Source organism: Protomyctophum parallelum, assembly GCF_964188405.1.
Source record: "Protomyctophum parallelum genome assembly, chromosome: 15".
In the NCBI taxonomy this organism is placed as follows: Eukaryota; Metazoa; Chordata; class Actinopteri; order Myctophiformes; family Myctophidae; genus Protomyctophum; species Protomyctophum parallelum.
This window is the reverse complement of record NC_139710.1, coordinates 34,030,076-34,046,676: the sequence shown is the minus strand read 5'-3', so window position 1 is coordinate 34,046,676 and position 16,601 is coordinate 34,030,076. Positions and strand designations below refer to the sequence as shown.

General features: G+C 44.0%; 1 protein-coding gene across 1 annotated transcript in view; it reads right to left on the bottom strand.

The window, feature by feature from the left end:
• Nucleotides 1-6,052: 6,052 nt before the first annotated feature.
• The window catches only part of nos1 (nitric oxide synthase 1 (neuronal)), a gene marked incomplete at both ends in the record, with an annotated part of 52,121 nt that continues 41,572 nt past the window's right edge, over nucleotides 6,053-16,601 (bottom strand). The window contains 7 exons of the mRNA XM_083783444.1: nucleotides 6,053-6,190; nucleotides 8,010-8,204; nucleotides 8,959-9,107; nucleotides 9,682-9,800; nucleotides 10,330-10,417; nucleotides 14,299-14,509; nucleotides 15,443-15,612. Coding sequence (XP_083639570.1) covers nucleotides 6,053-6,190; nucleotides 8,010-8,204; nucleotides 8,959-9,107; nucleotides 9,682-9,800; nucleotides 10,330-10,417; nucleotides 14,299-14,509; nucleotides 15,443-15,612 — 1,070 coding nt within the window. The remainder of the gene's footprint in view (nucleotides 6,191-8,009; nucleotides 8,205-8,958; nucleotides 9,108-9,681; nucleotides 9,801-10,329; nucleotides 10,418-14,298; nucleotides 14,510-15,442; nucleotides 15,613-16,601) is intronic.

The window sequence follows — 16,601 nt, the reverse complement described above, 5'->3', positions numbered from 1 at the left end:
TGTTCAGCAGATATAAAGATCCTTGTATAGCAGAGGCTGTTCATATTAGCAGCGGAGGCAGCGCAGACAGAGAAACACAGACAAACAAAACCCCTCCCAACCTCGTTTTGATATCGAGGCCTCTTTAAAAAAACCACTTAATCTGTTAAGTTTGTCTAGTGAGTCTTTGTCTCACGGTGAAAAACAGCCGATCTACAAGCCCGCACAATAACGAGTCGCATCGCTTGTAGATGTGCTTTTTTCCACTATACGTGACACTGGCGTGTGTTTGGGGGTTATCATTTATTAAGCAGGCTGTTTTTGTAGAATGTTTCACCTATATATTCATGGCTATACGTGGTGAAAGCCTGGACACAGTCACACATTACAATATACAGTCTAACTGAATGGCAGTGCTGGAAAATTAAACAGGACACACAAAAACACCATGCATCAAGTCATTGCTGCTGTTTATTTGAGATACACCATAGAATAGGCCTTTTGTTCTATTATATCAAGCAAAAAAAAAAAAAAAAAAAAAGACATAATACCCATATAATCAAAATACATTCTTAGAAAAAGTTGAAGTGGTACTCTTTTTTTTATATACTTTGAATATATATCTATATGTATATATATACAGTATATATATGTATAAGATATATACTGTATAAGAAGCTGTATCTTGATTTAATCTTCGTCATGCCGCAGAGTTTTACATCACAGAGTTATATCGACAGCTCTTTGATTCAATTAAAAAAAACCTGTGCAAACAAAATGATTTTGGCGGAAAACATTCACCCAGAAGGAATTACAACAGGGGGGGACAATGGGAAGCACCCATTTCTCCCCCAGTGACATATTTCTCTGCATTGAGAATGCATTAACTGTTTCATCGTATACCGAAAGAAGAAAAAAACCCAACAAAAAAAATGACACTGAAGCTATTAAAGAAGAAAGCTGTAGGAGAGTTGGATTAATTGATAAACTAATTTGTGATCTAATAACTAACTTGAACGGAACGGAACCAACACATATTGTCCTTGCGTTTATCTACATGGCAGTTCTGACTTGTCGGAGCTACTGCAAAAACCCAAGCCCACCAAAAGGAAAGGAAAGGTACTATGTTTACCCAGGGTAACTGGACTAAGCTCAAGAACTTGTTTACAGCCAGGCCCTGCTCATAGAACATTTCATGGTAGAGGTTCAATGCCTTGCTCAAGGGCACTTCAGCGGTGATAATTTTAACGTGCCGGTCCGGGGATACGAACTAGCGACCTTCCGGTATCAAGACCGCTCCACAAACCGTTCAGCCACCGCTGCCCCACGAGACAATGGAAGTGGTCATAACACCGAAAGCAACGTGTGCAAAAAGTTTTCCCGTCATTTAGTAAGTATGCCATCTGAAAGGTTTATATATATACTGTATGCAGACTGAGTAGGCTTATTGTAGCTGTGTTAAGCGTTAAGGTTACTGTGTGCATGATTCATTGTGCAAAAGACTGCATGCTTTATATTCACGTGGAACCAGTGAGTAAAAACAAAACAAAAAAACGAAGGAAACGGCGCAGCGTGAACTGATGCGATAATTTGCAGAATAAGATATCAACATTGTGCAGCAGAGCACACATCACCCACTCATGTACATACGGTGCGCTGATCTGATGTACGACAATATGCTACTTAACAAAGCCTCAGGTCACAGTGAAAGGGCGGTGGGGGGGAGGGGGGGGGACGGACACAGATGAGCCACAGTATTAAGAGTCATGCACAGAAAGAGATACATTATGATGTATAAGCCTCGAAAAACCCCAAAAAACGAGAGATAGGAATTGTCAGGAATAGAAGTTTTTTAAATTTAAGGCAATCTACGTAGATGACAGCAAGGACTTGTATAGGCTACAAACAAAGGCAAAATACATTGGATGGCTGTACTTGGGGGAGAAAGCTCAAGGTTATTATTATAAAAAAAAATTAATCTCTTTTACGATCCATGGGTTCTATATGTATCTTCTCACCGACGTCCATGATGCGACAGAGAAACTGCATGGAATCCGAGATAAAAAAAAAGAAGGTATCTTTAATGTCTATGTAAATGCTGGTAATGATGATGCGTCAAGAACGAACGAACAAACAGTTTAATCCACATTTTTTCCTAGTAATCTCTTTCCCTCATTCCACTTTATGTATATCAAACATCAGCCACGGTCGTCACTGGTTACAGCAGCCAAGCGAATAGAAAGGCGGTCACATCATAAGCGTATACTCTCGTTTTCTAATCCGTGAGATGCAGCCTCGGAGCCCTCGAGAGAGAAAAGCATTTTGCATTTAAGATCCTGGTTACGAAACACACCGACACGAATTCCCAAGATTTCCCTGAGTGGCAGTTGCCCTACGACGCATTCCTATACGCGACTGCCCCCAGTGCGGCCACCGTGCGCACCGACAGGGGGAAATCAAATCTGGCAACAATGTCACGAGTGGATGGATGGATAGGCTATAGCTAGAAAATACAAACCGACAGCAGAGCAGATGGATTCTGACGGACCATTTGTCATCTTTGTCAATATTATGGAAAAGAATGCCTATCAATATGCCAAATATATATTAACATCTTAAGCCCTATATGCACTATAGCCGAGTAGCGAAAATAGCCGATCTACAAGATCACATCGTGATGTGGCGAGTTGCGCTGATAGATATAGCTATTTTGATTTTCTTTTTTGGCTTTTATGACATGCCCAGAATAATAGGGATGGCAGGTTGTACGTGGTTGAGTGATAATTTGTCTCGCTTTCTTGTTCAATCTTCCTCAGTTTCTTCCTCTTGCTTTCTCACGTCTGGGATATTTAGCCCCAGCATTTTCAAACAGTCGCAAATACTTTTATTTATGGAGTTGAAAACTGCTGCGTGTGACGTTAAATAATTTATTTTGTACTCAGAAGTAGTTTGCCCTTTTTGCTACGGCAAACATTAAACTTCAATAAAAGCACATTGATCGGAACATTAAGGAACACAGCACATTACAATATATGTCTTGACTATAGTTCTGTGTTGGTCATGCATTCACATTGAGGCAGGCCATAATACAGGGTGCACACATCATGAGTTAAAATGAGCATTTAATTTTTTTGTCTTTGTTTTGTTTCAAAAGTATCATTTAACAAGCAAAAAACAATCCCAAAGAACAAAAACATATCCAACTTGCTACAGACAAATTGCAGAGCCAAAAAAAAAGAAAAAAAAAAAAAAGGAAAGAAAAAACCTTTATAAAAACAAAAAGATAATTTTCTTCTTTACAGTACAAAAATTGGCACAGTATTCTCGAACCAGCACTGCTGCTTCTTTTTGTCCGGATGACGTCGGAAATCCCCAACTCACTGGACCTATGAACAGAATACCCTGAGAGAGAGAGAGAGAGAGAGAGAGAGAGAGAGAGAGAGAGAGAGAGAGAGAGAGAGAGAGAGAGAGAGAGAGAGAGAGAGAGAGAGAGAGAGAGAGAGAGAGAGAAAACAGAAAGTCTTTCATACATGTTCTCAGTATGAAAGCTGTAAGCTTAGCTCTCAAACTCTATAGAAGACTCTCATATATTCATTCATATATACACTTTATACAGTACATTTTTTGGATAGCCTGTACATTCATTCATAGTTTCCCCCTCCTCCTTTTTCTTCATCTCCCTTTCTGCAAAACAACAATGATTCTTGATATAGGCCTACTCAGTTTTGAACATGCGGTGATGGAAGAAATATTCAAGTAATACTCCAATGAAGAACATCAAAATTACTTAAGGAATTAAAATACATCACATGGATGCACCTGGGCCGTATCCTCAGTGATGTATGGTCCCAAGGTCATCGGGGTTTCGGTTCTCGCCAACATCATACCCCTCACTCGGGTGACCCAGCCGGGGTGATCAAAGTCCCGACTTACGTCCCAGTATAGCTACCCTCAATCAGACCCACTAGGGAAAGACCGGGGCCACACAATCCGTTGGAACCACTCCGGAACTACTATACCGGGACTGAGAGGTACGCTTCTGGCATGTGGAGGGACTAGGCTCTGTGGGTTGACTCCTGTCCGGGCCCTAAGGTACTAAGGTACTAAGTAAAACATTTGGTGCCCAAATCGAAAAAAATGCAGAAGTAGATGGTTCTTAATCCGGGTGCTTCAAAACGCCACTGAGCAACTTCCATCGGGGCAGTCCCCCCTCTATCCTTTATAACTCTGGAGGTCAATGCTGTAAACTAAGAATATGTAAACACATGCATACGATGCTAATGTTCTAAACATCATTTAGTACAGTACGCTGTCTGTATATAGTGTGTCACAAAAGACCTGACCGTAACCAACTTCTCCGCCATTGGAGCTCAGCTCTATTTGGCACGACTGGGGGTTTGATGGTGGTTGTAAAACTTTGAAAACATAAAAACCCAGCTCAGGGCACTGATCGCTATAATATGTACCGTATATATCTTTGTTATTATTAAACCTGTTTCTATCCTGTGTTTTTTTCCTGTTTTTTCTCTGTCCTCTCTCATCTCAGGGAAAATACAAATTGGAATGCACATTAGAACAATAATTTCACCCACTTCTTGACACCTGTAAAAGCTGTGATGTGACAATAAAGCCTGCATTCTGATGCATGCGTTATGCTGTTGGCACTTAATGAGCCATAATTGCTGCCTGAGGTTCTCACTCTTGTAACTCTCATGACAAGTGCAAACTGTATACGAGAGTCATCTAAAAAAAACAGTCGGGGAAGAAGGAAAACAAGCACAGAAAAATAATTTCTATGGTTACACATTTCAGCATTTTTGGGGCGGGGGCTGAAACCACGTGTAACAAGAACAATAAGCATAACATACAGCAAACGTATTAAAATGGAGCTGCATGGCCTGGGCCATGGCTCAGCGGTCCAGGCACCTTGGCTGGTAATCCAGTCTGGCAGTGTGCCGCGGGTTCGACTCCCGATCCCGACGGCCTTTACTGCATGTCTTCCCCTCCATCTCTCTCCCCATTTCCTGTCAGCCTACTGTCTGTCCCTCCATAAAATATATAAAATAAAGGCGAAAGTCCCCTAGGGTATAGGTACCCTCACATGTTCTCCCCGTGTCCCCTATGGTAGGTACCCTCACATGTTCTCCCTGTGTCCCCTAGGGTAGGTACCCTCACATGTTCTCCCTGTGTCCCCTAGGGTAGGTACCCTCACATGTTCTCCCCGTGTCCCCTAGGGTAGGTACCCTCACATGTTCTCCCCGTGTCCCCTAGGGTAGGTACCCTCACATGTTCTCCCCGTGTCCCCTAGGGTAGGTACCCTCACATGTTCTCCCTGTGTCCCCTAGGGTAGGTACCCTCACATGTTCTCCCTGTGACCCCTAGGGTAGGTACCCTCACATGTACTCCCTGTGTCCTCTAGGGTAGGTACCCTCACATGTTCTCCCCGTGTCCCCTATGGTAGGTACCCTCACATGTTCTCCCTGTGTCCCCTAGGGTAGGTACCCTCACATGTTCTCCCCGTGTCCCCTAGGGTAGGTACCCTCACATGTTATCCCTGTGTCCCCTAGGGTAGGTACCCTCACATGTTCTCCCTGTGTCCCCTAGGGTAGGTACCCTCACATGTTCTCCCCGTGTCCCCTAGGGTAGGTACCCTCACATGTTCTCCCTGTGTCCCCTAGGGTAGGTACCCTCACATGTTCTCCCCGTGTCCCCTAGGGTAGGTACCCTCACATGTTCTCCCCGTGTCCCCTAGGGTAGGTATACCCTCACAAAAAACATGCAGTAATCGTGGTCTCTAAACTGCCTCCCCCTGGCCAGCCGGGGCGCCTGATGGAGGGGAAAGGAACTGGTTGGAATAACGTGTTCCTTCCACGCGCTACGTCCAACCAGGGAAACTCCCCCCTGTCAGGTGTAAAAGGAGCAACAAACATGGACACTCAGGCATGAGGGAAGCATGAGTTCAAGTCCGTTGCTCTCCCCAGGTTGGCGGGGTGGTGACAATGGTGGTGACAATGGTGGGGTAAAAAGAAAAAAGAACACAACACAAAAAGAAAAAAAGAAAAAAAGAAAGCACTCACTCGTCCGAAGAGTCTTTAGAGTCCTTTTTGCTGCTCTCCTCGATGTTGGCGATGGATTCAGAACGGAGTCGGTTGGTGACCTCGTATGTGCGCAGCGTGACGCCAAATATGTCCTCATGGTAGCGGTTCTCGTCCTGGTGGTGGAGGGGTAGAGAGTAGAGGGTTAGTGGAGGGGTAGAGAGTAGAGGGTCCTGGTGGTGGAGGGGTAGAGAGTAGAGGGTCCTGGTGGTGGAGGGGTAGAGAGTAGAGGGTCCTGGTGGTGGAGGGGTAGAGAGTAGAGGGTTAGTGGAAGGGTAGAGAGTAGAGGGTCCTGGTGGTGGAGGGGTAGAGAGTAGAGGGTCCTGGTGGTGGAGGGGTAGAGAGTAGAGGGTCCTGGTGATGGAGGGGTAGAGAGTAGAGGGTCCTGGTGGTGGAGGGGTAGAGAGTAGAGGGTTAGTGGAGGGGTAGAGAGTAGATGGTCCTGGTGGTGGAGGGGTAGAGAGTAGAGGGTTAGTGGAGGGGTAGAGAGTAGAGGATCCTGGTGGTGGAGGGGTAGAGGGTTAATGGAGGGGTAGAGAGTAGAGGGTCCTGGTGGTGGAGGGGTAGAGAGTAGAGGGTTAGTGGAGGGGTAGAGAGTAGAGGGTTAGTGGAGGGGTAGAGAGTAGAGGATCCTGGTGGTGGAGGGGTAGAGAGTAGAGGGTTAGTGGAGGGGTAGAGAGTAGAGGGTCCTGGTGGTGGAGGGGTAGAGAGTAGAGGGTTAGTGGAGGGGTAGAGAGTAGAGGGTCCTGGTGGTGGAGGGGTAGAGAGTAGAGGGTTAGTGGAGGGGTAGAGAGTAGAGGGTCCTGGTGGTGGAGGGGTAGAGAGTAGAGGGTTAGTGGAGGGGTAGAGAGTAGAGGGTTAGTGGAGGGGTAGAGAGTAGAGGGTCCTGGTGGTGGAGGGGTAGAGAGTAGAGGGTTAGTGGAGGGGTAGAGAGTAGAGGGTTAGTGGAGGGGTAGAGAGTAGAGGGTCCTGGTGGTGGAGGGGTAGAGAGTAGAGGGTTAGTGGAGGGGTAGAGAGTAGAGGGTTAGTGGAGGGGTAGAGAGTAGAGGGTCCTGGTGGTGGAGGGGTAGAGAGTAGAGGGTTAGTGGAGGGGTAGAGAGTAGAGGGTCCTGGTGGTGGAGGGGTAGAGAGTAGAGGGTTAGTGGAGGGGTAGAGAGTAGAGGGTTAGTGGAGGGGTAGAGAGTAGAGGGTTAGTGGAGGGGTAGAGAGTAGAGGGTTAGTGGAGGGGTAGAGAGTAGAGGGTCCTGGTGGTGGAGGGGTAGAGAGTAGAGGGTCCTGGTGGTGGAGGGGTAGAGAGTAAAGGGTAAAGTCATTGGCACGCAGGTTGCTTTGAACTAGATAAAAACACACTTAAACGACATTAGTTTTCAAAGAATTTACAATTCAATTGTTTCAGACTATCATTGTATTATGCTTCTTGTTGACTTTGTTTGACTGTACAAATTTCTATAACCTCTCAAATGTTTGCATTTATTCTCGTTAATTTATTCTTCCCTTTGCCTTAAATTAAACATTTCTTTCAAATCGTGTCTGCGTGGATACAGACAAATTATTTCATGCACTATAATAATAATCATAATTATCATAATCATAATCATAACAATGTCAGAAGTCCGGAATAGATTATACAGTCATATTTGTGTGTTCAGTATGGTATAGTGCACTCGCAGCCTCAGAAAATGGAACTTCTACCCTTTCCTCTATATGTACAAAGTTGACAAGCGGGCAGTGTATTGAAGCGCTTGGTTAAGTGCATGGTTAAGTGTATTATACTGTATTATACTGTATTATACATTCTCTTCTCTCGTTGACGTAGAGAAGCCAGTGGGTGCTGCTGACGTGTTGACAGTGATGGTAGGTAGTATGTTTTGCAGCCAACATGCGGTGGACATCTTTCATGCCTAAATGATACCGCCATTGCAATTAAGCTCTTACTCTGAGTTTGCTGATGAAGAAGCTGGCGTCCTCCAGGCTTATTTTCCCCTGCACCTTGATGATCTGCTGGATTGTCTTCAGGACGTCGTCCGCCATGGTCACGTCCCCGCACACGTAGATGTGTCCCCCCTCGTCCCTCAGGCACTGGTACACCTTCTCTGACATCTGCTCGCGCAGCACGTCCTGGACATATTTCTGACGGAGGTGGCAGGAGGTAACGGCGGCCGAGACAGAGCGCGGGGCGTTAAGGCGTGAGCAGGAGAGAGGAGAGGAGAGGAGAGGAGAGGAGAGGAGAGGAGAGGAGAGGAGAGGAGTGGAGAGGAGAGGAGAGGAGAGGAGAGGAGAGGAGAGGAGAGGAGAGGAGAGGAGAGGAGAGGAGAGGAGAGGAGAGGAGAGGAGAGGAGAGGAGAGGAGAGGAGAGGAGAGGAGAGGAGAGGAGAGGAGAGGAGAGGAGAGGAAATGACAGACAAGGCAAGGAGAGAGAGAGAGAGAGAGGGGGACAAAGATAGTGAGGTGAAAATCCACCATGGGTGGAACTGTTCACTTTTTTGAGATGAACATTTGCATTTTTGTCTTGGCACATGTCCCAGAGAGAGACTAGTATAAATTGGCAGTTTTCTAGCTCTGGGGACTGTACTTTTTCACTGGCCTTGTAGAAATAGAATAGAAATAGGATGAACAGTATAGCATGACAATGAAGGTTAAAACAACTGACAAAGAAAAAGCCTGTGATACACACAGTTAAAAAGAGAAGAGACCATTACATAATAAAAATATATTGAATAGCCTATCAAGTGATGCCACTTGACTAACTCATATCTATAGCATGCGGGGATGCTGTGTCCTGTTGAAACGTGGACGCTCCATTCCGTAGCATTCAGAGTCGAGCCCACACGGTATTCTAAAGATGTGAGACAAAGCCGATCCTCCGTGGATTAGTTTGTGGTACCTTTGGCATGCCGGGCTCTCTTGAGTAGGCCGTATAGAGTCCCTTGAACACCTTCTTGCTCAGGGCGTCGAGGGTCTCTTCCTTATAGATGTGGTCGGTGTCAGACTGGCGACAGCCAAACACCAGATACAGGGGACTCGTCTCAAGCCCTGCGTGGGGAGAGGGGACAGAAATAAATACACTGGCTTTACTTTGCTGAATGGTACGTACAGAAACAATGAGAGTTATAGTGCCTTGTTTAACTATATGGCTTGAGATGGTAAGTTTAAACCATCTCAAGCCATGGTGGTTTTAAACTGAATATTATTGTTACACAATTGTGCACACTGACTGCACTACAGTGGCACTTTGCACTTATAATTTGAATCAACCATCATGCTGCATAGTGTTAAAATGGTATAGTCCCAATACTTGATTCTGATTTGCTGGTTTCTGATTAGACCACGCACTAAATCTCACCAACATTTACACCTTAAATCCGTTTATATCAATCCCAGGTTACGTTACAGTGATCCAGCCTATCTGTAGCTGAACCAGGGAAGGGAAGCGCTTAATTGATTCCCAAACAAACCCTGGCCGTGCGGGCTTAGTCTAAGTACACTCAATTCGTAATTAACGTTCCAATTTTTGGGGGTTCAACAACCCTGGTGGAAAAGGGGACACAGTAAAGGTGACAAAAGATAGGATTAGTGTGTGAAAAGGTCCAACAGAACCAGAACCAACCCTTTTCCCGCTCAAAGACTTTCTGTTGCCAGAAGCTTCTGAAGGGAGCGATGCCGGTCCCGGGTCCGATCAGGATGCAGGGGGCCTTGTTCTCCTTGGGAAGTTGGAACGATGCAGCCCTATAGAACCAACAGAACTGACTTTATAACCACATGAACCTTCAAAGATTGATGAAAAAAACAAATCAGCAATTCTCACACTTTCAAGATCTTTCTAAAATGTAAAAAAAAAAAGAAAGCAGCGTGTCACTTTGAGGTTGCACATCTGCTATTTTTGGGGTGCATACTTAGTTTAGACTAGTCATTGGTTAGACATGGGTTAAGGTTAGGTTTAGGTGTGCTGCCCCGTGGGAGGTTAGGTTTAGGGTGAGGGTTTGAGATAGGTTGTAGTTGTAGGACTATAATGACTGGTGTAACCAAATGACTAGTCTAAACTAAGTACTGTCTAAACTAAGTACTGCACCCCTATTTTTGAATAGCCAATGCAAATTTCTAAAATGACAGTGACAGCTAGATGCTTTCGCAGTTTTAATGGGTTAAAAGCAGAACCGACTGAAATTAGAAATTAATCGCATTATGACAAAACCACTAAATAAAGCACTTCACACGGTCAACATAATATTGTTATAAAACAAAATGTAAGTTTTACCCTCTGACGAAACACGGCACCATTTCGTCCTTCTTTATCCTATTGAGCCAGGATGAACACACCCCATGGTGCTCGGGACCCTCTCCATCTGAAGGACAGTCATGAAGAAACGGACACCTTTTACTGCCTCACTCCTCCCATCTGCACCCCTTTTGGTATTTTAAGCATTATGTTATAATTTAGCTATTGAAAAATAGCAGATCTACAAGCTCATAGCGCGCCACCGAGTGGCGCGCTACAAGCTTGTAGGTCTGCTATTTTTTGAAAAATCGTGAAAATGTGGCGCAAATCATTGAATATATTATTTCAGAGCGAACATTTTTAACTAAAATATTTGCTTCTGCGGGGGTCCCTGGTAGGGCTGTCGCAATTATCGCATTTATCGCATATCGCGCTATTACAAGTTGAAACCGCAAGGGGGCAGAAAAACCGCACAGGCGCAATAAACCGCAGGATCCCTGACAGTGGGCCGATGGACGCCCTGCAGCGGCCATCGCAGATGCAGCGAACGTGGAGCCAACAATGCCAGTGGCACATCCAGCCAAAAAAAAGGACTCTTGGTTAGAGACCTCTGCTGAGATCAATGAGCGATGCTCCTGCACTGATTGTGCCCAAGAGAGTTCGAGCAGAAACCAAACTCACTCGCTATCTACAGAAGGAATTATTTACCAATGATGATCCTCGTCTGGTGGCGTGAAAACCAGGCTAGATTCCTTCAACTTTCTAAAATCGCATGCAACATGTGTAGGGCTGTAGGCTATTTGTGCTATAAGTGCACCATCCGAGAGTTTTCCGTGAAGCGGGGAATATCGTTACTGTTCTGTTTGCTGCTTGTTATTAGGCTGATATAGTTGCTCCGTGAGTTTGGAAGTAAAGAAGAGTTGTGTTAAGCTGTATCATTCATGGTCTGCTGATTTACAAGCTCTTCTTTACTTCCAAACTCACGGAGCAACTATCATAATAACAAGCAGCAAACAGAACAATTATCAATTTGCGTTCCTCTCTGAAGCCGTTGCGGGTTATATAGGCAGTTGATGGTGTGTTCCATTTTCATTACTCGGTTTTACACCATTCATTTAATATATTAAATTAATATATTAAATTAATGAAGACCAGGACTAATTGAAGATCTGCCATTTATAAAGCAACATAGTAAAGTAAAGCTTAGTGTAACTTTCGTTTATTAATAATGTATTTTTTCAATCATTTTAAAGGGGGCTTGAGAACTATATCGCACAGTATCGTATATCGCGCTTCTGAGCCAATTGATCGCACCGCGGTTTAAATTATGTAACCGCGACAGCCCTAGTCCCTGGAACTACATATTTTGAGATGGGGGTCCGTGGCCCAATAGAGATAATTCTGGAGGTCCTTGACATGAAAAACAACAACAACACTGACATAGAAACAGAAAAAAAAGGATTTAGAAGCCTTTTTCCAAAATGGGTTAAAATCAGTGGTTCTCAAACCTTTTAAAACCGAGGACCCCCAAATGATGTATTTGGCCGCAGATCGACCCCCATCGGAAGAAAAAAAAAAACGATTGTTTCCGCAAGATTTGCAGTTGTTAAAAGGGGATGTTTAAGTTACAGAAGTAAAACATTTTTTTTGTTGAAAATAGCAGAACTACACGACACGTTGACAATGACAATGTGTCACAACGCGTGAAAGTGGTTAAACCAATTTTTGCTGGGAACACCCCAGAGCGCACTGAGGTAGGACAGACAAACACAGCGAGGCTATACTACCCACAACACCATTTTCAAGGGAAAAAAGGGGCATGTTTCTCTGCTGAGAGGAAAGAACTGTAATTTGAGTACTTATAGAGTCATCAGTGCACACTCGCGGGCATGCACGCATATTGAATAAATAAAATGAAGAAAAATGATATTTGCACTGCAGTGAGTTTTGCAGCTGGTGATGTTTGCTCACTACTTGGTAGTCTAAAGAGCTTGGAAGCTGTTAAGTACAACCTATTGGATGATGTGATGTATGCTGAAGAGGTGAGAACGCCTCGTCATGCCATACTCATGCTGTATGAGATAACGTAAACACTTGAAACAGAGAGAGAGAGAGAGAGAGAGAGAGAGAGAGAGAGAGAGAGAGAGAGAGAGCATAGAAAACACCATTTAGATCACTCATGGGCAACTGGCGGCCCCCACCTTCACTTAATGTGGCCCACAGGTTAATATCAGAATACCGATATATTATTGATTTCAGCTAATTACTAGTATTAAAATGTTATTGTCTTTTTTTATGTCCAATGTGTATATAACTATAACTAAATGCATTTGAAATTCAAAAAATGTTACATTTCAGGATTCCAATTTAAAAAATAGAAAATAATTATTCAGAATTTCAATTGAAATAGCAGAATTAGCTGATCTACAAGCTCAAAACGCGCCGCAGTGCGACGCGTTTTGAGCTTGTAGATCGGCTATTTTTGCTACGACAGTAATATGCAATGTGGCCCTCTGGAGTGAGTGTGGAAATATAGTGGCCCTCTCCATCGTTGCCCACCCCCGATTTAGATCAAAGCGGTTTATATACCTGGTTACAGCACAGACAGTGTTTTGGGAAATAAAGAAAATATCTATTGGACCAAATCCTGTTGGCAAAACACATGCAGTCAACTGAAATCCCCCAGATAGTGTATACACCAGTTTCATGTTGCCCCATATGGAGCAGACTGCTGTTCCAAGATAACTTTCAAGCCTATATAAAGTCCTCTGAACCACCAGAATATTTCCTCAGAAAAGGCTGTGACTCATTTCACTTTTTCAGTCATCAGTGGCATCAAAAAGCAGTGACATCAAAAGAACCACTGTGCAGGTAAAGGTACTATAGTAGGTACCCCATCTGCCAGCAAAAAACAAAAAAAACAATCACTTGTGATTTTAATTTAAATTACATTTTAACTATACCATCAGGGAGCGCTCGAGCTTAATTGTCTCGCTAATGGAATGTGGAGAATACTATAGCCATTGGAGGCCTCCCTGCTGGAAGCCGACAGGGAGGCCAAGACAAACAGAATTAATTGCACCTCAAGGCCTTGACGAAATAGACGAATAACTTCCTCCTGTCAATCAGTCACAGTAAAAGGCTTTTTTAATTTTTTACCTACGCAGCACTTTAAATTAAAAGGGGGAGCGTGCGTGTATTCGAGTAGCTCTTGAAAGGAGAGCTCTTTGATAGGAGGTGAAAGTGCCCCAGGTAAGCCTGTCACTATATTATAATTATTACATAATCGCCTAATCGCATTTTTCACAAATAATGTCAAAATCGTCATAATCGTTGTATTAATAATCTTTTGAAAAATCTACTATTTTGTAGATCGGCTATTTTCAGCCAAAATGTGTATATAGGGCTGAAGCTTTTTAATAATAATCCAAATCTACTACAACTAAAGTTATCAAATAATTGTAATGGAGTAAAAGTGCAATATTTGCCTCTGAGACATAGCCTACTGGAGTAGAAGTAAAGGTACATTAAAATGTACACATTGGACATTAAAAAAGACAATAACATTTTTATACTAGTAATATCAGTATTCTGAAGGTGGGGGCCGCATGAATTGCCCATGAATGCGAGCGGCACAGTTCCGCCCCCTTTCATGATGACGCCAGGCCCAGTCACGCCCCCTTTCATGACGACGCCAGGCCCAGGAAATGAATCCCAATGCATTTTCCTCATAGACATTTCAAAACGTATTTATTTAAAGACCTTTTAAGCGTCGTACGAAGCCAACTCGAGTCGTGACAAATCATGACACCAAACACAATATTTTGGATCAAACAAATTAATTACAAAGAAGAAAAACAACAAAGAAAAGTGTTGTAACCTGCCGTGTTTTTCTACTTTCTAATTATGGCTTTGTCCGCGACGCTCTATAACAGTAAGCGGTATACCACGTACCTCGTGCCACGGTGAGGTGGACCTCTATACAGTACCACGTACAGTACCACGTACCTCGTGTTCGGTAGGACACCACGGCCACGGTGAGGTGGACCTCGCTGGGGTGGGCGTCCAGCGAGGAGCTGATGGAGTAGTAGCGCGGCTGCAGCAGAGGCAGCTGGGTGAGCAGCAGCGTGGTGGGCATGGCGATGGACGGGAACTCCTCCAGGACCTCCACCAGCGTGTTGTTGTTGTACCACTTCCACTGCTCGTACTCCTGCTGGCCCTGGGGGGGGGGGGGGGGAGGGGGGGGGGCAAGGAGGAAGGAGGGGTCACTCTGGGTTTTAACTAGAGATGTCCCGATACTGTCGGTATCAGGAAAATCGGATCGGCCTTTATTTGTCATATCGGGTCATATCGGTATCGGTGAAAATGCCAGTCTAACCACCGATACGACACAGGGGTAAGGGGTCGACACTATGCCAGTCTAACCACCGATCCCACACAGGGGTAAGGGGGTTGACACTATGGCAGGTAAATACAATGTTAAGGCATGTAGAGTTTGCTTTTGAGTTGCCCAAACTGCAAGTGCATATTTGAGTGAGGAGTCTGCTATAAACACAACACGAGATATATAGCTAGATATAAACACAACATGAGATCACCATACTGGTATCGGTATTCGGTATCGGCTAACACAGAAATTGAGGTATCGGGATCGGATCGGAAGCAAAAATCGGGACATCCCTAATTTTAACCCATTTCGACCTGAGGACGATTCTACAAATGTATTCTAAATCCTGACAGTTTTCTGAAAAACCTCATGTTTCTATGTCAGTGGTGCTCAAACTATTTCACCCCCAGAAATATCTGCATTTGGCCACGGACCCCCATCTGAAAATATGTAGTTCCAGGCCCCCCCCCCCCCCGCCCAGCATCAAAGATTTGAGTTAAAAACGTTCACTCTGAAGGAATATATATATTCAAAGCTTTGTACTACATTTTCACGATTTTTCAAAAATAGCAGACCTACAACTTAGGTTAAAGCTACACATTCAGAGTAACAACAGAATAAACTATTTTTTCCTAAAACAAAAAAACAATACAAAAACAATACAACAAGTTATATACAAGAGCATGGGGCCACGAGAGAGAGCACGGAGAAGTGAATGTTATAAATGACTGAATTAACTGAATGCTACCGTAAAGGAATTATTACCTTACTGAGGAGCTCCAGTTTGGTCTTTTGGGTCTCGTTGGTTGCCAGGGCAGCAAACTGCTGCAGCAGCACCGGGCTGGGCGGGGAGGTGATGTCCAGGTAGTTCTGGAAGGCTTGGAAGATGGTGCAGGCGGGAAGACGGGATTCTGGTGACCAGTTACTGATCGTACCTGTTGGCGGCAGAGGAGCATTACGCTATAAAATGGTGCATTTATATAGTAAATGGTGCATTTATATAGCGCCTTTATCCAAGGCGCTTTACATAGATTGTGCATTACATTCACACATTCATACACCGATGGCAGCGGAAACCATGCAAGGCACCAACCTGCACATCAGGAGCAATTAAGGGTTCAGTGTCTTGCTCAAGGACACTTCAACACTAACTCTGGGGGAGCCCACAGGGTTCGAACTGGCAACCTTGCGGTTACCATACAGCCACTCTACCCCTGAGCCACCGACAGTATAGTTTACAACACACAGCTTATAATTGAATGCTTGTTTCTGATTGGTCAATCACTGAATGTATAGGTCTGTTCACTCTGTTGTAGGGCATTCACTTCTAGTCATTTGTACTAGTTGACTATTTGCCTAGTTTACTAGTCGACTAGTTTATTTTTGGAAATATATATATATATATATATATATATACTGTATATATATATATATATATATATATATATATATATATATATACTGTATATATTTAAAAACTGTGTACATTGGTGACTATAACTATAATCTACCTGATCTTGAGGCTTACAAAATGGGGGAAAACCCGAACAACTAGTCCAGGGGTTCTCAACCCGTGGGTCGCGACCCCTCGGTGGGTCGCCAAATTATTTTGGGGGGGTTCCCAAAAAATAAAAATAAAACGGGTCCATTTGGTTCCATTCGTACACTCTCTGAGTTAATCAATTAACAATTGATTTTACAATATAAATTGGGGGTCTCAGAGATAGAAATGGAATTAAATGGGGGGTCCGTAGAGTAGACTAATGCATGTTAAACTAGGGGGGGGGGGGGGTCCTTGAAATTAAACACTCTGAGAATCACTGCTAGAGCCGTAACAATCTTCTCTTATGGGGATCCCTGGCATTATCTCTTCAAACGGGGGTCCGCGGGCTAATAAATATCAATTTGGGGTTCCTTGACATGA